This window comes from Melospiza georgiana, chromosome 3 (genome assembly GCF_028018845.1).
Source record: "Melospiza georgiana isolate bMelGeo1 chromosome 3, bMelGeo1.pri, whole genome shotgun sequence".
In the NCBI taxonomy this organism is placed as follows: domain Eukaryota; kingdom Metazoa; phylum Chordata; class Aves; order Passeriformes; family Passerellidae; genus Melospiza; species Melospiza georgiana.
Window position 1 is genome coordinate 55,889,845 of NC_080432.1, and position 22,385 is coordinate 55,912,229.

Below are 22,385 nucleotides of genomic sequence, written 5' to 3' on the forward strand. Positions count from 1 at the left end.
TCTATTTCAGTAAACTCAATTCTGGTTTCAGACTGACTGTGCATCAGATGCTTAATTTGGAACCCACTCTCTTGGTGAAATTAAAAATTCAAATCTCCAAGCTGGAGCATTCAAACTGTGCTTGAATTAGAAATTGACTGCTGTCAATGTGCTCTCACACTTCATTTTTTTTAAAAAATTCCTTCATCCCCTCCCCCCTGATGAGTTTTATATTGGAGTCTTGCTGTAGATGATCTGACTGAGCAGAAGTAGTGGGAATCCACACTGTCACTCTGTAGACAGAGTGATGAAAGAGAAGTGTGGTGTGTTAAGTAGACCATTTTTGAAAAGGACTGCTGTGTGCTGATTTCATAGTTTCACAAGTGTTTGGTGGAATGATTTTATGGGATATGACTGCAAACTCATTAAATGTTGTTTGCAAATTAATTTATGACCTAAGAAAACTACACAGTTACTATGCAACTCCTTGCTCCCCTATTTCTGTGTAATATTTAAAGCTGTTGTCAGATCTTGACTAAAAGAATCAGAGTGTTCTCTCCACTTAAAACATTTGCATGGACTGCCTCTACAGACTTTTGTATTGGAAGTGAGAACAAAAGAGTTATTCCCTGGGAAGAACAACAAAATTTACACCCACACCCCACCTCCTGAAATAAGTTGTGAATATGCTCTGTAGGCTTGCAACTTGTGTGTCCATCTGCCTCTTTGGAAAGTGGGTAAATTATTCTCAATAACTTAACTGTAAGTTTGCCCACAGGTTTGATAAAAATTGGGCTGGATATTTTTGGAGAAGTGTCTTCTGTTATTCACTATGCTCAAGGCACCCAGTGCTGGTACTGGCTTGTTTTCCAGACCTGCTTGTGTTCATCCTTGTGATGTTTTGTTGTTGGTCAGATGGGCTGACGGGATGTATCCCTGAACTGGGTGTAGGGTTAGTGATGATGACTGGGGAGCCTGGGAGCTGTTCTGTCAGGCAGCTGGTGGTGTAAGTTTGGCAGCTCTAGCTGGCCAAGGCAGGTATCAGTGCGTTGTTGGGTGAAATACATCCATGAATTGTGTAAGGAGTTTTGGAGAATGGTTGGGTTGAGGCTGATCAACCAGAGATGAATTTGGAAAGTGAGTTCTAGTAACAAATGTGTAATAAGGGAAAGGGTGATTTCTCTTATTCCCCTGACTGAATAGGTGATTGTTGCTGACATGGGAAATGTTTGTTATTTACCAACACTTTTTGGTAGAATTTTTTTTTCTTTCTTAGTATTAAGGCTAGACCAGGTTTAAACTGTTTTTTTATTTCTTGTGGTGTGAAAAATTTAACATCAGCTGATGTGATTCTAATTCTAGAGAGAGGTGCTGTAATTTCATCAAATGGCTTAAAATGAGTTGTTGCATTAAGGAGGTAAGTGGCTTGATTGTGACAACTCAATGACATGCATTATGGGAGTGTGTCAATAAAAACACAATTATTTAAACCTTGGCTAAAGAAGAGCATTCTCACTTTTACAGTGCTCTACTCTTTGAAGTGCTTTTTAGTGGAGAATGGAAACTGACGTGCATTTAATGACCTTGGAGGATATGTTATTTGCCACGTTTTGGAAATCTAACAGTTGAGTAACTGAACCCAGTCTGTGACCCTAGAAATCACAGGAAGCTTTGGTGAGGAAATAGTTATTATTATATCCAATACAATGTAACTCAGCAATGCTTCCCTCTGTAGTTACACTTTATAAAACTTTAGGTAAACCACAGTTACAATTAACACTCAGTAGGTGAGATGAGAAAGCCAAGTGAGACCTTTTCATTTTAGGAATTACAAAAATCTTTATTTGAAAGTGACTTTCTTTGAAAGCTTATTTGTGCAAAGAGGTGATACTTGTTTGTTTCAACATAGGCTGTGTTGCGATCAGTGCTATCTTAGTTTGCATATTTAGTGGTGTCTTTGAAATTCAGTAAATGAGTCAAACTGTAACTGATCAGGAACTTGCAACATTTTACATATTTCTGTGACATAGGAGCTGAACTGTAATGGTTATTGTCATGTCAGATTAATCTCCAAAAATGGTTCATTTTTGCTTCTGATAGGTTAAACATTTATGTGTATATGTTGTTTGTAAATAATAAATATTTGGAACTCAATTACTTTGTTTGTGTATAGTTTGATGCAGGTGTTATGCGCTTCTTTAAGAGAAGAAGCACTACAGAAATTGCTTGGAGCAGTACTTTGAATATGACCAAATACCTTTTCTTCCACATCACAGTTACTACCCACAAGTGCTCTGAAGATGAATTTGTTATTCTAATAAAAATGAACTGTGTATAATATAGGTGTATTCAGATAGCTGAGCTACCTTTAAAACTGCATCTATAACTTCCCACTTTCAGGGAGAGCTTAAATGATCTTGCAAGCATTCTGCATCACATGCTTCAAGCAGCAGTGAGGAGGTGAACATGTCAGAGTTTCTCTACTGATCTATAAAATTCTATTGGAATAACAAAAACGTAAGGTATTTATGCCTTTTCATCCACAGATGCTATTAGAACATTTGGTCATTTGTGGCTGAGAACAAAGACTGATGATCTAAAATAAATTAGATGACTGTTCTGCTCTCCTTTGGTGTCAGGTTGGGTACAAGAGAATGTGCTCTTTCCATTGGTGGGAAATGCTCTTAGGCTTCACCTCTCCCTCTGTCATCTCACTTGGTGTGACTAAGATGTGAACAATGTTGCTTTACAGCAATAGGCTATTTTCTTTTTCCCTCTGCCTTAGATCTGAACTGCTGTTGTACATGAAATGTTGATCATCAGGAAAGATTGCTATGGTGAAAGAGCTGTTAAGAATATTTCTGAGCTTTCATAATTGAATTAGAAGTGATTTGCACATATCTGCTGTTAAATATTTGTTATGTAATCTAAGATTGTAAAATATATATTTTTAAAAATTTATTTTTAATTTTTAATATTGAAAGGCTCCTCCATTTGTGGCTTTTCTCTCTTTCTAAATGTGTGTCTCACACAATGCATAACACATTGTAGAGTAAGGTTTTAAAATTGCCTTTGGTTGTTTTCATTCTGACAATTTTGTAGTTAATTGCGAAGAGTTGTTTGATGCTCTTCAAACTGAGGTAAGATGAGAAGAATTTAAGGCCTGTCTGTTTTTTTTAATAAGCCAGCTGATCAGTGTAATTTCTCTGACATGCAGACAAGGGAAGCTATGGTTGGAAGGCTATGCAGAAAAAGTTTATAGAACTGTATTTCAGATATGTAATAGTAAACAACTGAAATGATTGTAATCTTGAGAGCAGGGACATGGCACGAGGTACACAGTGCCCCAACAGTACACCCAAGGCACTAGAACCTTCCTGGCTGGGTTTTGTGATGGCTGAAGGCGCTGTGGGTGCTCTCTACCTGGATCTGGAGATCAGGCTTCCCCTTATTCTTTGGGGAAGGTGTGAGTGTCCATGTTCGTGTCAGTCCCAGCTCTGTCTGCTCTGCTTTGCACTCGGGGGTGAAGGACCTGCAGCTCTCTCCCCGTAGCACCCTCTGGATGGCTCTTGGTTTGGCCTAGCTCTAATCCTGATTAGAACTTGGGCAGTGTCACTCTGCTCTGGTATCCAGGTGAGTGGTTTGTGCTGCTGGATGGACTCACCAGGAGATCGACCTGGAGTCCATGAAGGAACAGAATGCCAAACCTGTCTGGGCTACCTGTGAACCTTGTGAGGAGCACAGAGATGCCTGGGCTGTGTGTGATCTCATTCACTACATTGGAATTGTACCCCTTTTGGCTGCAATAAGTTTTAGAATTGCATCCAGTTCGCTTGGGGTGAATATCTAATGCTTTGGCCAATTTAAACCTTATTTACATTAGCTTAGTTTAAATTTGGTGTTTAAAGAGCTGTAATTGTCTGTCTACTTTAGAAATTCATAGTGACTTAGTGAGATCAATTTTAAACTGATTTTAATTAAATCAGAGAACCTTTTGCGTTTTTACAGATGAGGCCTGTGACAGGCCTTTTTAAATGGCCATGGAATATATGCAGCCTTAGAATGACTCTTATGCATGACTGATTTCTTCTGCTGAAGTCAAATTTAGGCTATTGTTTTGTATATAAACCAAAAGAATTAAATTTTAAAGAACGTTCTGTTCAGTTTTTCTTCCCTTGCTCCGAGAGTGATTCCTGTTTGTTAAGACTTCTATTAAATTACTCCCAGAACAGCATTTCACTGTCTTTTTATAGTAGACAGGCTGATGGACTCCATGACCTTTTTTACTTCTGATTTCTGTGATGCTTTTTTTCCTCAGACAAGAGAGAATATAAGAGACTGCTGGGATATTCTAATTTATGGTGATGGGAAGCAGAATACAGAGGCTTAACTGCAGTTCCATGGTGAGATGTGCCACTATTCTAGTATATGGAAAATGTATAAATCACTTTTGTTGGAGGTTATTTGGAGAGAATGTAATGAATGTTGGGAAAATTCTCCTGGGAAGTTTCAGTTCTAATGCTTAAATTCTTGTATAGGATGTTGTCATAGTGAGGTGTGTATGGGGCCTGTGTTTGGAGCTGCTGAGGAGTTGCATATCATCAATGTAAAAGCTGACAAAGGATTGTGATTAGGGTGGAATGGTAAATGTAAAAAAAAAAAATCAGAAACTTGTGTTTTTGTAAGGGCTCTGTGTGGGTGACATGAATATTTCTAACACCCAATTGATTCTGTTTCTGTGAGTAGAGGGCAGCTAATGGGGGCATAATTCAGGTAGGTATCAGATCCCCTTGAAGAGTGATTCTGACAAATAGGTGCAGTCAATAGCTTTTTGTGTTACAAAATGGGTGATAGTGCAGAGCTTGTATTCCCATTGATTCCCTTTGTGCAGGACAGAAAAATTAAATGCTTTTTAACTAGCAGTAAATCCATGAGAGAATGAAAGTAGTCATCATGTAATCTTTTACCAATAATGCATATATAAAAATATACAGAAAACACAGACATTACGTTCTGATCTCCCACTTTTAGTGTTTACTGTGATATTTTTATCTTGTTTGGATGGGGTTTTTTGTTTGTTTTCCTGTCTCTGCAAACTGCAAATTTATCTTTTCATCTGTGTAAGTAAGGTATGTGTAAGGAAATCAAGTTACTGAGCATCATTAAGAGCATGCTTCTTAATGATATTAATACTTTAGTAATGCTACAAACGAATAGATTTCTAGGATTGGTGGTTCTTCATGCAAAGCTTTTTCTATAACTTTACATTTTGGACAGTAGATAGTATCATAAATCTAAATGACAACTTGTACATTGTCTCATTACATGGACATCTGCAACCACTGGGTGTAACAGTCGTATCTAATACGGCAGCAGAGCCATTTGCTACTCATAGTGTTAAAACATGGGTATGAACACAAGAAACAGAACAAAATCTCTTTGTGATCATGGTTCTCACATTTCGGGTGCAGATTCAGTCCTATCTTAGATGTCCTTGTAAGCCTGAAATCAGTTTGGATCAGAGAAACTTAAACCAAGTTTCTGCTTCAGGGTGCTGTTAAGCACATTGAGAATGGAAAAGCAGAGTGATACTGTGAACAGGGAAGATGATGTGATAGATTGTACCTAGGTTTGTGTCCTAATGGAGGAGCTTGTTAGGGAGCTCACTTAAAAAACAGGTGCCAACTCTTTAGAAGGTGAATGAATGCACACAGTGTTCTCTATCTACAGTATGGTCAGTGTCTGTGCTTTGTTGAAATGGAAAACAATATGCTGCTTGAAATTTCAGAAACGACTATTTTCAGATGCCAGAGTATGTTAAGCCCAGAAAACTGCAGAAACACTGACTGACTTTTTCTCCCCTCCCAGGTGATCCCCAGCAGTTAATGCCGGCGGGCTCTCTCCGCAGAAAGAAGCTGGCCAAAAGGCCTGGGTACATGAGGCCGGAGGCTCAGCGGCAGATCGAGTTCCAGTCCCCGGGTGCCTGCGCAGCGTCCAGCCCAGCAGAGCTCCAGCACGCCAGGCAGCACTGTGGAGGCTCTGAGGGATCTGCTCTGCTCAGACAGTGCCAAAATGACCTGGAATTCCTGCACTGTAGTGCTGTAGCTCCTGCTAATGGGGTGACAACCTTGGCCACTACTGGAAACACTCCAGGATGCTGTGAAAATCTTTCTTGCTGCAATAGTCCACGGTCAGATAGCACAGGGCTAGGGGACTGCCCTGCTGCCACAACAGGCAAAGGAGATGTTTCTGCTGTGTGCTGTACGTGGCAGAAAAGCTGCAGCACCAAAGTGAGCGAGCCCCCAAACATGTATGCTTTGGATCAGACAGAAATGAATAACAACTGTGAATATCAAAACAGAGATGGTATTTCTCATTCTGCTGGTGCACAGGATAGCTTTAGATCAAGTTTCAGTTTCATACAGCTCTCCCTGAACTCGGCCTCTGGAGTAAATGATGTGGAAGGCAAATCTATTGAGGAAACTGAGATTGTTTTGCATCCCAAAACCACAGGCAATCTGCAGAAGCTAGAAGAGATGGCACAAGCTCATGGGCACTTGGGAGATTTGTGTTGCTCCTCCAGTTCTGGTGAAGATTTGCAGCATGAACGTGAGAGCCCAGTAAATGATAAATTACAGGACTGTGAGACTGTCTCTCTCTTGGATATAGACACAACATTTTCATATTCTACAGATTCCTCGGATGCAGCATCTGCTGGCTCTTCTGTCACCTCAGGCTATGAAAGTAGCTTTACTGTCAGTGACCATAACTGGGATACTTTGATGAAAAAATATGAACCAGTGCTACAGGATTGCTTGCTTGGCAACCGCAGTACGTTAAAGGTCAGTAATCTCACTTTGTTTTTGATACCTTGTCCTCAAAACATTTTATCTGCAGTGCCAAAATCAAAGTTTATTTAGGAGTTCAGATACTACTGGCTTTTGTGGCCTTTGTTCAGAGTTTTGCAGTAGACCTCTGCATGATAAAAATGAGATAACAGGATTTGTTTGGTTCTTTAAAAATAGGTGATATTTTTGCAGTGCCCTATTCTATGTTCTACTGAAACTTTAATCCTCTCATTTCCAACATCACACATCAGTTTCTGACTTCAGTAAGTACCATTTCTTTTCACAGGTGGCTGTTTTGTCTGCAGTTTGGGTTATACGTAGTATAAAATTAGGAGGTGGTAAGAACTCTTTCTTGAAGTTACAACACCAAACTTTTTAATTGGAAATGTTGAAGTTGAGCCAAAGACTTCTAAGAATTAGGTAACTTAGTGAAAGTAGTGTGTAATCTAATAGGTGCTCTCCCTATGTGACGTGATGAAAAATGGGAGTCAAGTCCCTCTCTGCCTCCAGCTGGGAACTGAACCTTTTTTCTTTTCCCCTTCTACCCTAGGGGAGTAGTGGGCTGGTGAGTCAGGAGTCTTTTTGCATATATGTATGTTCCCACATTTATACCTACAATGTATACAGGCAATGTCATTGACTGTGCTCTTTATAGGACAGGGGCGGGGAAACTTTAGGAAGGATTAGCTGTGTTATATTTTTATGATGGTAGGGTGGGCATTCTGAGCTTACCCGGTTAAAGGAGCCAAATGTTGGCTTTACTGCGCAGACAGGAAACATTAATCTAGAAATTATTATGGACACAATGGATTGCACTAATTTGTTCAAGGTGCACTGAGTGGATAGTGGGGATTTTTTTTTTTTTTTGTAGAGTGGTTTGGGTTGGTTTTTGTTTTGTTGTTGTTTGTTTTTTTTTTTTAATTTTATTTTAATTGTCTCACTAGTGCCCAAGTTTCTTGGTTGCCTTTCAGAAGCTCAAATCTTTTTAACTTCTCAGCTCAGACACCTACCTGGTGAGATGTGCTGCATTGTCTTTAGGCCTAATGAAACAACCTGCTCTGGGGAGACTTTGCACAAACCTCCTCTCTGGGCAAGACAGGAAGCTGAGAAACATTTATTCTTTCCTTGCTTGCCATGACATCTGACCTGAACTTACAGTGCTCCATAATACTTTATTTTCATAGATTATATGTGTAGAACTCAAACTAGGTTCTCTTATTTACAGACTTCGCACACAATTACATGGGGCAGTTTCTTTGGTTTCATGCCTGGAATTGCAATGTGCCTATAGTCTGAGATGGTTTGGGAAATTAATTCCCTGCAAATTTGGGAACGTATAATGCAATCAAAATATGAAATTATTTTCCTTTCTTTTCAGTATTGCTTATTTGATAGGCACAAAAGAAACATTGCTATCTTTAATTTCTGTATTCATTAATACATTGAATGGAGAACTGGGGATTTGTGCCCTCAGATGTCTTTGCCCTTGGTTAGCCAGTCTTGTATGTTTAATTTGAAGCACCTTCCTATTGTAATGATAATGAGTAGAGTCTCAAAGTTTTCAGAAAGGAACAAAGGCAACAGTAGTCAAGAAAAGGAGACAATACCAAAGTTGTTAAAATTATGCTTTCTCTGTACTTAAAAGGTGATCTTCATCTGGTACACATCTAGGACATGCCACTCTGAAGCACAAGCAGGTCTCTGATTAGCTGAGCTCCCAGCGCCCCCCAGCCTGCAAACAGAAAGTGCTTTACAGTGCAGCATCAGTCAGTTTGCTGTGGGCGTGCCTGGGCTGTGGTACCCAGGCTGACTTTAAATGACCTGCCACTGTAAGGCATGATGGAATAAACACTGCCAGCAGCAGCAAAGCTGTACTCTCAGTATAGGTCGTTGTTATACACCATGGATATGAAAAAAGTGTCACTTGAATCATTCCTACTGCAAGCTTCTTTAAAACTCTATAAAAAGTCGGGCATAAAACACAGAAAATAATTCATGGTGAGGGTTCAGAGCTCCTCCCTTCAGTACCATTTGCCTTCCTCACTAGCCTCAGAGAATAAAGATTGGAGTTTTGGGAAGTGAAAACTGAAATAAAGTAAAGCACAGAAGAAATGGGAATGTGTGCAATGTTTCTTGTTTGTTTTTCTTCTGGAGCGTCCTGTAGCGTATTATTAATCAAACATTTTGGATACTCTCCTGACTTTATATTTTATAGTTCGTTTCTTACCAGTCCACTTTCACATATCATATTTAGAGGGAAATCTTGAATTTATCGGTTTGTGTGTTGATTGTCTAATTTATGTGTTGATGTGTAGTCTTGATAACTGAATGCTTCTATTAACTTGTTGACTGGCTGAACCTGTTTTTCTAAATATGAGGATTAAATATGAAAGAGCTTCAGGGAGAAGGGAAATATTTTTTAAGATTTCTTAAGGATATCAAAACTATGGGTTTTTGTGCTCTCCCAAGCACTTTCAGGCTTTGGACTTTGAGAATATACACTGCCTCTTTTTCCAGGCTCACCTTTTTCAGGGCTGATAGTACAGATTCGGTACAGATCATGCATAAATTTAATAAGAAAGACATTCCAGTCTTGTAACTGCAGCTTTGGCTGTCATGGCAGTGAGGAGAGGACTAAACCTTCTAACCAATTTCTTTTAACATCAAAAACTTGTCATGGCAATGAGGAGAGGACTAAACCTACCTTCTAACCAATTTCTTTTAACAGCAAAAACTCATAAAGGCCTTACAAATTTTTGGTAAATTTAGAAATTTGGTCCAGACTCTTAATGTTAACAAAGAGAAGCATTAACTTTTGGAATAAAACTTTAATATGGTAAGTTTCTTTTGGAATGTGAGAGAGTACTTTGTATGTGGTTTGAGTATTCTTGGTGTTCTGCTTTTTCTTCTCATCTGGCATTTGCATTGTGAAAATGCAAATATCAACATTATGTAGATAAGTCTAAATTGTGTTTTAAGGAAACTTTTTTGGATGCAAGTTAACATTCTTTTCTCACCCATAACATCAATATACCTGTTCCAAAGTACTCATACTGCATTTCTGTTTACAGAATAAAATGTAGTTTGCATATGGAAATTTTATATTTGTTCTCTGCAAAGCTCAGGTAAAAAATTGTCAGAATGAGCTTGGGAACACACTGTTGAGTACAACGGGATCAGAAGTAGATGTCATGCTGACAGAATTCTCTAATAATCATACTTTAATTTATTCAAAGGGTGAAAAATATCCTACGATTGCACGATCTCCTTTGCTTTTCAAGAAATATAATTTGTTATTCTGTGTGTTTGGACTAAAGCCATGCTTGGCTCAAGTAGCTGCAGTTCAGCTGGCTTCCAATTAGGTCTGTATTTAACAAATGCTGGGCTTCACTATCAACATTTGGCCATTGTAGTGATGTAGTAATCCATTAAATTTATATTGTGTGAAAGTTAATAGTCTATATATTTTTAAATGCTAACTAACTTTTTCTCTTTGAATAGTTAAAGTCCTTGATCTTACGGCTTCAGAGGCTTCAGGAAAAAGCAATAGAGGAAGATGACTATGATAGAGGTGAGAATTGCTCCTCCCTACTCCACTGGATCATGCTGCTTTTTTTTTTTTTTTTGTTTCCCTCTTCCTCTATTAGTTTTATTTTATATTTCCTACATAGCAGTGACTAGGTGTGGAAAACGAGTTCAATGAACTGTATTGTTTATTCTGTCATATGGCAGGAATCAAAGTAGGTCAGCAGCAGGTAGCAACAGTTTTTATTTTCTTGAGCCACATCACCATGTGGCAAGGTTGAAATCCAAATACCCACCATCTGGATCAGCTGTTTTGAAGCAGCATGACTGAAAAAAATGCAGAAATGAATGGAAGCTTCAAAAGGAGAAAGGGCAGGCACTGGCTGCTGACAGAGTGAGATTTGCTGCTTGCCACATTTAGTCATGACACTACAGCAGGGCTCATAGAAATAAGGTCAGTAGCTATTACAGAAGTGAATTATACTGTCCTGTGCGATTAAGTTGATATCCACTGAGTTCATTCAAATTCAGCTAGACAATATGGTGGTGATGCAGCTGCTGGCAAATATCTTTGAATAATTCTTTTTCTTTCAAATGCCTTGGCACTTCTGGTAAGTTTTGTGTGTGCACATTAATAATTAGAGCATCTGTTAACATGCTTGATTTCTTACTGTTCCCTGTTGTGGTAGTCTGTGTTCAGGTACTCACATTTTGAAAATCTTGAGGTTCTAAGGTAAATTCTTCCTGCTAGGTGTATCTTCAGCTGTAAGAGACTGCAAGCATTTCACTGAGATCTGCATGGTTACTTCAGAGAACAAGTGTGGAAAAAGGCAGCTTCTTTCATCCCACTTTAATATTCTTGGCCTTTAGGAATTGGGCAGTGGTCAGACTTGTGGTTTGTCTCTCCAAATTACTCTGTGATGCTTTGCAGTTGTATCATGACTGTTTTCCTGCCTCCTAAGATGTCCCCAAGATGAAAATCTGGTGTCTAGGTGGTAGATGTGTGGCACTTTTGCAAGAGTGGTTCTGTTGGCCTCTTAAAGGCCTGCCTGTGTGTAGGAGAAGAGTCTCTTACTGCCACAAGTAATTCTTTTAGTGTGGCATCTCCTGATGGGGAAAACCCTTAGGTGTGTTAAAATCTGAGGATGTAGTAGATATTTATGAGTTTAGTCTCTTTCAAATAGACATTATTAATGTGTGTGCTTTACATGTGTAACACTCATAACTCTTCTTTTTTAAGTGCCTGTGGGTTGAGCTCACAGTTGGAGACTTCCCAACAGCTGTGTACTCAGTGTGCATGGTTACCACAGATTCCAGCTGGGATTCTCTAGGCAGTCAGCCAGTCTGAGTGTTTCAGTGTATCAGGTGTGACATCTCCATGTGATGCCATATAGTTGTTGACCACAGGGAAAAATGATGACTTAGGTTGAATCTCACACAGAAAGCTCTTGTGTACTTTCCTGGGCACAAGTCTTGTATCCTTAAAACAGGACCAGTTGTCTGTTGTCCATCCCTTTCTCCTTTTATCCTTTTCAGTTCCACCCTAGTTATCAAGCAGGGTTAGCACACCTCGTTGCATTAATTCCCCTCAGGTAAGTGGTCTGATTGGAATGTTATTTCACCAGGTGTTGTGGGCACAGAGAGAAAAAGTGATAAGGAGAATCCACAGGTGAGATTACTGTTTTCTGTGCTAAGTCTGGCATAAACAGGCAGAAAACATTTGTTCTGGTATGGGACTGGACACTGAGGTGCTTGAGAGACTTGAACTTAAGTTCTTCCATCTCTTTGCAAACTAGGTACTGTTGTGCTCAGAAGATTACATGCTTCATGCATGCATGCAACCAGGCATCCTAGACTTTATCAATTCCTAGCTTTTGAGTGCTTGACCTGTTTTCTGTCTTACTGGTCTTTGTTCTACTTCTGATACAAATATCAACTGGGATTTTTGTTGGTGTTTTTTTTTTTTTTTTTTTTGGTGGCTACTTTTCATTATTTTCATGGAAGCTGAACTGACTCCCTTAGACTGCCTGTGTTTCACAAAAGGAAAACTATCTTCAAGATAAGACTTGCATGGAGAAGGTGTAGTGCTGCAAGGAGAATCAGAGCTGTGACCTTCCTTCCTCACCTTGCAGTGGCAAAGCTTTCCACCTTTGCTTTTAGAGCTACGCTGCTGCTCCTGGTGGAGAACAAAGGCTTCCCTGGCTGAAGTTTGAGAGCTTGTTAAACAGCTCACAGATTGGCCCAGTACCAATTTCTGTTCAAGCGAAATCTGTAATTAGCCTTCTTTAAAGGGGTCTTATTGCCAAATATTGCTAGCAGGGAATGGAATTGCTAAATGTGCAGAGCTGTGATGTGGGGCATACGTGGTGTGCCCCACAGGGAGTGGGAGCAATGAACCTGGTGCATGGGGGGTGCTGAGGACATTTTAACTGTAATGCTAGAGAGAAAATTACTGATCCTGTAATTTGGGGAGTGACTCTGAGTATAGAGTGAGTCCTCTGCTAAGAGCAGAAGTGTTTTGAATCAGAGATGATGGTAGTGTTGTGTGTGGTGCCAACACAGGTCTTGCTCATTTGGAGGTGCTGCAGGGGAAGGATAATGTTAAACTGCCAATAAATACATTATCATGTCTAACTACTGTATTGATGCTTCTCTCCAGCTTCAGCCATTATCAAGATCTTAACTCCAGAGATTTTCTAACTCCAGCTCTTTAAGAGCCATCTAGTCTTGAGGGAAGGCCTCTTGGTGGGAGGGAGATGTGTTAGCACTTAAAACTCCTCTTAGTGCTCAGAACTGTTTTCTGCTGTCTGACACTTCCAACTTCACAGCTTAAGGAGAGACAAGCATCCCAGGTTTGACATGGTTGCTTTCCTGCTCTACCGAGCTTTTTGAAAGCTCCTGTAGTTTAAGGTAATCATTGAAGCTGAATTATAAGTAAGTAGTGCCTCTACAGGGAGGGAAAAGGGATGCACCGTGTTTTCAGTTGTGGCAACAAGACTAGGAAATGACATAGAAATAAAGGCCAGCTTATCCCCCTACAAAGCCATGGGCAAATACCTTGTTGCAAACAGCTCAGGAATAAGGGTACATTTGTTTTTCCACCTTGCAGAAACACAGGAGAAATGCATACTGCTTGAGCTGTTAGAGAGCATGGTGTCTTCCGTGTTAATGTTAATGCATTAGCATTTATTTACAGAATGAGGGAAGTTTATTTAGGGCAGCCACAGCCCTCCATTGTTGTTTAAGAGGCAAGGCAATACCTGCTTAGGTCTTCAGCTTGTTTCTTTCGAGTTTTTCAGTTCTTTAGGTAAATCTAAAGATTTATCTGAATTTTTGTCTTTGTTTTCCTCCTCCCCTTGAGCTTGAGAGGTGCACAGCAGAAATGACTCTTGCTATTGAATGGTTACCTTTGCTGTGCCTCTGCAAGACCTGCCTTGGCATGGTTAGGGTGTTGGTGTAGAGGAGCTTCAGTCAGGCATTCAGAGAAGTGCATTTGGTCCTACTCTTTCTGGCAGTGCTGAGTGTGCCGGGTGGGGAATGTTTGTTCCAAGAGCGTTGGGGGCTGCTCGGGGTGCAGGCCACCCCCGTGTCCCTCATTGGTGCTCATTTTCTGCAGGTCACAGTGCTGTGAAACCTGCAGGGTGTTCTCTCTTAGTGCTGTAGCTGTCAGGGGTTCTTTCAAATGCAGATATTCCTCGGCTGTGAAATGGTTGTGTGACATGCATATTCAGTGAGACAAATATCCTCAGTCCCAGTATAATTTTAAAGAGGAACCCTTGGGATGTTATGTGTTTTATTGCTCTTGCTTCTTTTTAGGTGCTGAAATATTGGGAAATAAGTGATTTTTTTTTTTTCTGTATTTACTTGTGGTCTCCTCTTGATGGCCACATTACTGTATATTTCCAAAGCAGGTGGTGTACCATGGGAATATAAGCATTTTGCCTTGCATAGCATATAGGAAAAATTGGTCTGTTCTCCAAGGATCACTTGGAGTGTTGTCATGGCTCATTATTCATGATGGAGCTTGACAGCTCCAAGGTTAAACACACTGCTGAATACAGGAGGAAAAAAAAAAGACTGTGTATTTTTTGTCTGTGGGAGTTGTGCTTGCAGTAGGAGTGAGTGCATTTTGCTCAGTACAAATCTATTGCCCAAACATTTGAAAATCTTTTTCCTGTTCTTTGCTGCTTGTTCTTCTCAACCTTGCCTGGTGCAAGAGGCAAGTGGGGTGGTAACTATCAGGACTGAGTCTTCCTGCTGAACTCCACTACTGGCTCACGCGCCATCTTGTTTCTGAGCAAAAAGTTTCTGCAGAACTAATGATTCTTTTAAATTATGATAATTATTTTTACAAGAAATTTCTTCTTTGCAGATGCCTTGCTTGCAACTGGTCAGGAATGCTAATTCCCCCATGCAATTCAGAGTTAGGGTTCTTCAGTGAAGGTCATTGAGCAGATCAGAGCAACTCCTCATCGGTCCAACGTGACAGAACACAGAAACATTTATGCCTGTGGTGGCAAAATCTATCCTATCTCAGCAAGAAGGATTCATGCTGTAGATACATTTAATGTCATGAAAGCCTTCAGTTATTTTAGGTGAGCTTGCAAAGGATGAGCTGTGTGAATTGGTGAGCTGCCATTCACTTGTGCACTGTGTGCTCTGCAGAAAAATAATCTCTGCATGTTTTTTCTTTTTATTTTTTTTTGCTCTTTGCTTGTGTTCTTTAAGACCTCTTAATACCAATTGTCTTTTCCATATCTCAGGATCTGCAGGGCATCAAGGACACCCTCTGGTATGTGTAGGAGTTTGAATCTAATTTTGCACATTTTCCCTTGATCACAAGACTAGGAAGGGAAAGGAAAGACTTTGTAGCTGTTAGTCTCCTGTAGGTTTACATTATAAGAGGTGCTGTTGCTCGCTTGAACCAACTATTTGTTTTAAGGCAACTGCAGAGAAAGTAAATGAGAGAGAATCATGTTCAGTAATGCTTGGGTTGAAAATGTTAAATGGCACTCAGAGGAAGGCCTTTGCCACTTCTTACACTGGTACTTGCAAATACTGAATTTTGCAAAAACTCTGAACACCTGGCCAGATGTGTAGCCATTTGGTCTTTACAAGTTTCTTTTTGCAGTTTAAACTGGAGCAGTATTTTTCCCAATTTGGAGTACTATTTATAATCATAGCTCTTAAACATTTGAACTAATCTGATATTCAAGCAGGTGGGTGGTGTGTTGTTCTTTTTGTTGTCTTTTTTGTTTGTTTGTTTTTTAATTTCTTTTTTTCTTGGAAGAGCTGTTTGTAGATGAGGGTTGGATAGAATCCCTGCTTTACTGTGCTTCTATTATTTTGAACTAAACTGCTTGCTTGACAGATGGCTGCTATAACAGGACACAGAAACGAAGGCAACTTGGCTTCTTTCTGAGGAAGGACAGGGAATTTGAGAGAAGCTATATCTGGAAATAACTCTCGAAGAACACGTTGCTTTGGATTGGACTTGTTTCAGTGTGGCATGTACCTTTGGAAGTTAAATCTTCAAGCCCAGCTGTATGTTCAGTGAAGCTGTCTAGCTGAGGCTGCTGACTAAATAAAAAGTGGTGAATGCTGGAGGAGCAGGGCTGCTGTGACATGGGAGACTTGCTGCAAGCTTGTAACTTGCAGTTGCAGGCCACTGACTTGTCACTGGGTTTGGGGTGGATGGAGCAAATAGGGCTTTCTGTGGTGCCATGCTGTCAGAGCCTTGTTTCATCTCAAGCTTGTAGAAGCTTCCTGAAATCTGTGGGTAAGCCTTCTAGGTTTCATTTTTCATTTTTATAGCTTTCCTGTAAAGCTATTAAGAGGATGGGGGGAAAAAGAACTTGTATAAATTCTCAAACCCAAACCTTTGTTATGTGGATCTTGCTTACCTTGTCTTAATCTGATAAATTCAAATAACCTCCCCAAAAGAGTTTGGAAGGTTAAGGATAGCAAATGCTTATGTGAATTATACATTAGACTTAAATTACCTTGCAACAAAACAGTCTTGCACCTCTACCATCTTGTCCATGTTCTGTAAGATAGTGGACTGAAATAAAAAACAGAAGTCTTTTTGCACATATCCATTTTTTGTTTGGTGCTACTTGAAACTCTGGACTGAAATGCTGCTGTTCAAATGCTTCATCTTGGCTTCTGTCCACAAACAGCAATAACAACATTACTGATTATTTTTATGCAATCCGTGTTAGGCCTATCCCATTGCTATTGTGCTTGGTTTTGTTTTATTTAATTGCAAAACTGAGCAGGAGTCACAATTTTAAGGTATGAATTTCCTTATCTCGCTGTCAGGTAGACAACTGGGAAAACTTTTTAAATACTAAAATAGTAGTGACCAATGCTTATGACAGGGAGGTCTGCTATGCATTTCTGGGTACTTTGACTTCTTGTTTTTAGTAATTACATGAGGAGCACATGCATCTTCAGCAGGTTCTTGAAATTCTTTTGATGTGAATTCTTATTTTAGACCAGTTGTTCTGTTTCACATCAATGAGTGTCTTAGAGGTAAAACCAACTCTTGGTGTTGGTCTAGTTATGTTCCACATTGAGTTGTGTTTTCTGTATCTCTAATTCCTTAGCCAGTATTGGAGCAGAAACTGCTGTAGTCATGCAATATCATGCAGCCTAAATATTTTAGGAAGTGGTAGTATTTTATGGGATTCTGAATGCTCTTGTATTTTAATCTTGGCCAGAGTGAAGAGGTTCAGCTAAGTCTTGTGTTTCTGGAAGCTGCTTGACAAGAGGGGAATTGCTGGAGTTTTGGCATGGAGAGTGCTTGGAAGCTTTCTCTGCTCCTGGCCATCTGCTGTCTAAAAGTGACACTGCTGGCCACCCTCCTAGGGCACTGGGGCTCTGTTTCCCAGTCCATGATGCAGCCAAGCTGTTCCCAGACAGCCTGGCCAGTCTTTCACAAACAAACAAGCAATGACAAAAATACGAACAAAATAAGCAATTATGGGTAATTTAAGATCTTACTTGCTGAGTGGCTGTTTGAAGCATTGGGCTCTGATGGGTGTAGCTTGGGAGAAGTGTTGATGTGCTATCTGGACAGTACCCACTGAATGAATGACATGGCTCTCCTGATACCCAGCCAGCCCATCTGCTTACTTTGCACTTGAAAACAAATTTTATATTCAGGACAGACTTATCTTTCCCTAGCTCTTTAGAAATATTAGCTCCAGATAAGAACACTGTGTTTCATTTGCAATATGACTACTGGAGACAGCATGGCTATTAATTCACCCAACAGCTAGAAATTGATTTTGTTGCCCTCGTCTTACACTTTGGATATAAAAATTCTAAAGGAAGGGGGACACCTGCTCTTTTCAATTTTTATCTGCTTAATAAATGACTGAACATGGGCAGAAACTTCTAGATGTCATGATAATGCAATTTCTTTGTGAATTTGGATTGAAAGGATACTGAATGAACGTGACTACCATTTGAAAGCAAACATGAAAATCTTTGTGTGAGTCTTCTTTGGGGAAACGATAATGCTCTTTGCTGATTCTTGAATCCTGTCTGGCCAAATTCCTTAATAGGATGCTTTTATTGGAGATCTCTGCAGCCCTTCCATTGCTTTCCAAACTCCCCTGCAAAGTGGGATTGCCTCAAGTCAATTAGCTTCTGCTTTATCTTCAGATTTCCCTCCTCTCCTCCGTGTCCACCTGTCCAGGCTAAACTGCCCGTGCTGGGGTGTGTTCATTGTTCTGCAGATGTGTCTGTGCTCTATGATGTTTCATTGCCCTGCCTTTGGCATATGCAAGCTTCTGTTTCTTTCTTATCAGTAGCCTGTGGAAGGTGAAAGTAGCAAATGTGGTGTTTCATGGAGATCTTTAGTGCTCTTAGGACAGTGATAAGTTTGTAGCAGTAAGTGTTAATGAGAACAGCTAAGTGGGGAAATTTCAAATTCCTGGCATTCTTATACAATAGCATGTGTAGTAGCTGGTAACGGATAATGTCAAGTACATTACCAGTTTTACCTGCTTCATTAAATCTGAATAACCAAGACAGCATGTAGATAACTAAAATCACTATCTGGGAAGGATTTCTTTTTATGAAAAATAAATACTGATCACTTATTAGAAAATTGTAACTTAAAAAGCAAGTAGTTTGGAATTTCCCATTGTGCATACCAGTAGCAGTAAAACAAATGTTTCTGGAATAAAAAGAATTTTTAGAAACTTCTGGAGGAACTCGGGTAATAAAAGGTCTTCTGAAAGTACAGGTGGAAAAGCTGCTGTCACTAAATGGTGCGATTTTTTTTTTTTTTCAGCTTTAGTTTTCCTTATAGAGGTGAAGATCAGCCATGCAGTCATACCAGTGATCTGTGGCTTCTAGAGTTGTACATAATTTGAAATGAATAATGGCGTAGAAAAAAAAAAGACGTATTAATAGGGTTGTGACTATCAGCCCAATTCTGGAACTTAATTCTACTTGATCTGTTTTTGAAGCAAATTATTTTTAGTCCTAAGAATTTTATAGTTTTAAAATGGAATGTATGTTTAAAACTCCCACAAACAATACAACCTGTAAGTGAATTTTTCTTGTGTTATCAAATGAGTATGAAATGCCCTCATGTATTTTTCAACTTTTTAAAAGTAAAGCATATGATGTAATGGGATGACTTTTGGCTGCACCTCTGCACTGGGCTGAAGCTGGGCTCTTCCAGTCTGAATCCTGAGTGACAGCAAGAACCTTCTCAATGGGAGTAGTTTGAAATTAAATGGTTTTCTTAATCATGAGCATGTAGGAATGTAGAGAGAAAAGATTAGTGCTGTACCCCATAACACAGTGCAAAGCCTACTAGTAAGGGTTATTGCTGAAAAGTCCTCATCTTTCAAATATCACTCAAGGGGAACTGATTTCTCAATCCTTAATCTGAGCAAGAGTCAAACTGGTGAACTGGAAGCAGAAAGCTCAATATCCTATTAGTAGTTCTGCTGAGTTCTTGTGTTTACAGGTTTGAGAAAGTGGCCCTGGTGACTTAAGGAAGGTACATTGACTCTGACCTCCTTCAAATACATACAAGTAGTTACCTGCTGCTCTGTATTCACAGGCCAAATGCCCTGCTTTGTTGCCCATGTTCACAGGGCATCTGCTGTCCTGGCCTTTGCAAGAACAAACAAAAGGAATAAATCAAAAAGCTCAGCTCTTTTAAGTACACAGCTATAATTAAAATCAAACTCAAATTCATATTGAAGTGCAGAAGTGTTAGTTTGAAATATTTAAATTACAACCTTTATGTGGTGTAGGAAACACTTTTGAGCAAGAGCTGAAATAGCCCCATTCACACAGGTAGGCTTTAACAGCTGGTTATTCTGGTGCTGTCTAATAATAATGAAAATAGTGAAGAGTTCTGAACAAAGAGGTTCTGGTCAGGCTGTGTCACTTGCTTTGCAGAACCAAGGGTAAGAAGATTCAACGTGTGTGTAAAAAACCCAAAACAATTCATAATGTTGTGTAAAATGACAAGATCTTCCAGGGAAAGAAGGGCTGAAGATACTGAGGAGGATAAAAACAAGAATTATTTGGGAAAAAAATATCCAAAGTAGAATTACTACAGAATTAAAATTTAATTCTGTTTCAGAGCAATGTGCCTGCAGAAGCACTGCTACTAGATTGGTTTTCTGATTTAATTATTCTGCCATTACAAATCTGTTCATGTCTCTGTGTAGAGAAGTCTTGAGTTTTGTGCAGTTTTATATTTCCTGTCTCAGGTGCTTATTTCCCCTCCTGTAACTCCCAGAGCTTACTATGAGGAATATATAAGATGCTCCTATTTCATCCTATTTCATTTAAATGGCTCTTACTTTTTGGTGGTTTTTTGTTTGTTTTTTTTTTTTTTTTTTTTTTATATTTTTGAAAACTATCATGGCGTTCCAGGTAAGAAGGAGGAGAGAAATCTGGCAGAGAAACAAATAGTCTTTACTCCCCATGTCATGCACTGTTGCCAGTTTGCTTGTTGAGTGAACTTAGCCTTTACTTTAGACAAGAGGCGTTTCTCTCTGCCCTGCTTCTGCTTTCAAAATATTTAGGCTCTTCCTGCCTATAGGTGTTATACTGACTGACCCACTCAGGCTGAATATATAGGGGCAGCCTTACATGCTGAAGTTATTCCATTGTTATTGCTTCTCTCAGAGTGACAAAAAAAATAAAGAAGACAAGAAGTCCTTTCCTTTTCAGTCAAGAAAGGAGAAGGCGCGGCTGCCTGTGTGTGTGTGAATGGCTAATGCCTCACCAGTGCAAACAGATGGGAGTTACTTGGGAACAGTGTGGGCAGCAAAGCAGCTGAGCTGTGTTTGACTTACTTTCTTTACTTGTGACACACTTGTTTCTTGAATATAGGAAAAAAAATATTCATTATGTCAAAAAAAAGTTGAAACGAAGCTTTTTTGGCTGGTTAAAGTGTCCTGAAAAATGCTGCTTTTGCTCAGATGAGAAAAAAGCAATGAAGTTCCTGTTTAAGCCAGTGCTCAGTTGTGTGCTGACTGCAGGAGATGTAGGTCAGGTGAGGGGGATAATGTCACTGGTTCTGCTGGACAAGCATCTTCTGGGCTGCAGCTTGAAGGAAGCAGACTTGAAGTTTGACTTTACCAGGCCTGTTCTGAGAGGTTTCTTGTACTTCCATGTGTGCTCCTGGAGGGACTGTGCCATTAGTGATGTTTGCCACATTTCCTGGCCTCCCATGGGTGCAAGCAAACAACATTGTTTATCCTATCTCTCTGAAGTCAGTGGCCAAGTTTGACTTGCTTGCTGTGCCTGCTTTTAATTTGTCTAGAAGCTCCTTTTCCCCTGCTTTTATTTTATGATATACAATTCCTTAATAGAAACCTCCTTGCCAATGCCTATAATTATTCAGAGTGAATGTTGATAAGAGCAACTAATAGTGAGCTGAATGTTTGCTTACAAAATCAGTTTTGATTTCTGAAGTTAGGAGGGATGGAAAATTAGCTCTTTGGGGAAGTCTGCCCTCGTTGATTCTAAACACTCCTGGCTTTCCCTTTCCTAAGAGGCTACCCTTCCCCTATTTCCATTAGAAAAGGGAACTTCTGTGCTCCACTTCCCTGCTCTGGAGTCCAGTGTGCTGTCTGCCCTTCTCTACACTTCCCCAAATCCGTTCTTTCTCTAACAGAAGTGGGCAGGTCAGTGGCTTGTGTTTCTTCCCCACTGCTGGAGCAGGATCCTAGAAGCTGTTGTCCTCTTAGCCAAGACTGGTGAGGGGTTTTTGAATTTTTTTCATGTAAGGCAGATGCCTTTAGGGTTCACATTTCTTTGTCTGTGGGAAGATCTAAGGAGTTGTTTGGGTGGTTGGTTGTTCAGGTATGTATAGTTGGTGCTTATTACACCTGAGGAGTGTCTTCTTTCTCATGCTTTTTTTACACAATCTTAATTTCTTCTTGCCTATCCATTACAAAATTATACTTTTTATCTGCCCAGAATTGTCAAAGTCCCTCTTTAATATCCAAGATTAATCTGTCTTGTAATGCAACAGCACACAGTATTTCTAATATCTCCAGTGCCTACCTAAAAGAAATATTGCTGGGATGCAGAATTTCTTAAGCACCCTTGGGAAAGCAAAGAAAGCCTTTTTACAGCCCTGTTAGGCAACCAGAAAGGCTCCCTTTACCAAAGTAGACTGGATAACCTTTGGAAAAATGAGGAAAATAGTACGAAATACTAGATTTTTTTTCCCTCAGTTCTCATCTGCAGGCCAATTGACTCTTGACAGTTGGAGGTCTTTTTTTGAAGCGATGTGTAGCACACAAACCTATCATCTTGGCTTCCAAGCAAGTAGACAAATGACACTGGGGTCAGTTAAAAGTTGCAAAAAGTACCATCCATCCCTTCTGTGTAAAGGGGTTTAAAGTAACAACTCAAACCTACTTGCAATAGAGATAGAGACTTCCTTGATGTTAATATTCTGCTCAGCCAAGATTAGCTAAGTGCTGCAGACTTCTTTTGAAGGTTAGGATGAAGCTGGTGCTATGCTTATTTCCAATC

At 39.7% G+C, this 22,385-nt stretch overlaps 1 protein-coding gene across 2 annotated transcripts in view; it reads left to right on the forward strand.

Annotated features, from left to right (window-relative positions):
* The first annotated feature begins 4,317 nt into the window (after nt 1-4,317).
* DISC1 (DISC1 scaffold protein) overlaps nt 4,318-22,385 on the forward strand; it is a 169,429-nt gene continuing 151,361 nt past the window's right edge. For both annotated transcript variants that reach the window (XR_009114279.1, XM_058021063.1), the window contains exons 1-3: nt 4,318-4,382; nt 5,848-6,821; nt 10,329-10,398. Coding sequence is in view for 1 of the 2 variants with exons in the window: in XM_058021063.1 (XP_057877046.1) it covers nt 5,865-6,821; nt 10,329-10,398 (1,027 nt within the window). In the remaining variant the exon portion in view is untranslated. The remainder of the gene's footprint in view (nt 4,383-5,847; nt 6,822-10,328; nt 10,399-22,385) is intronic.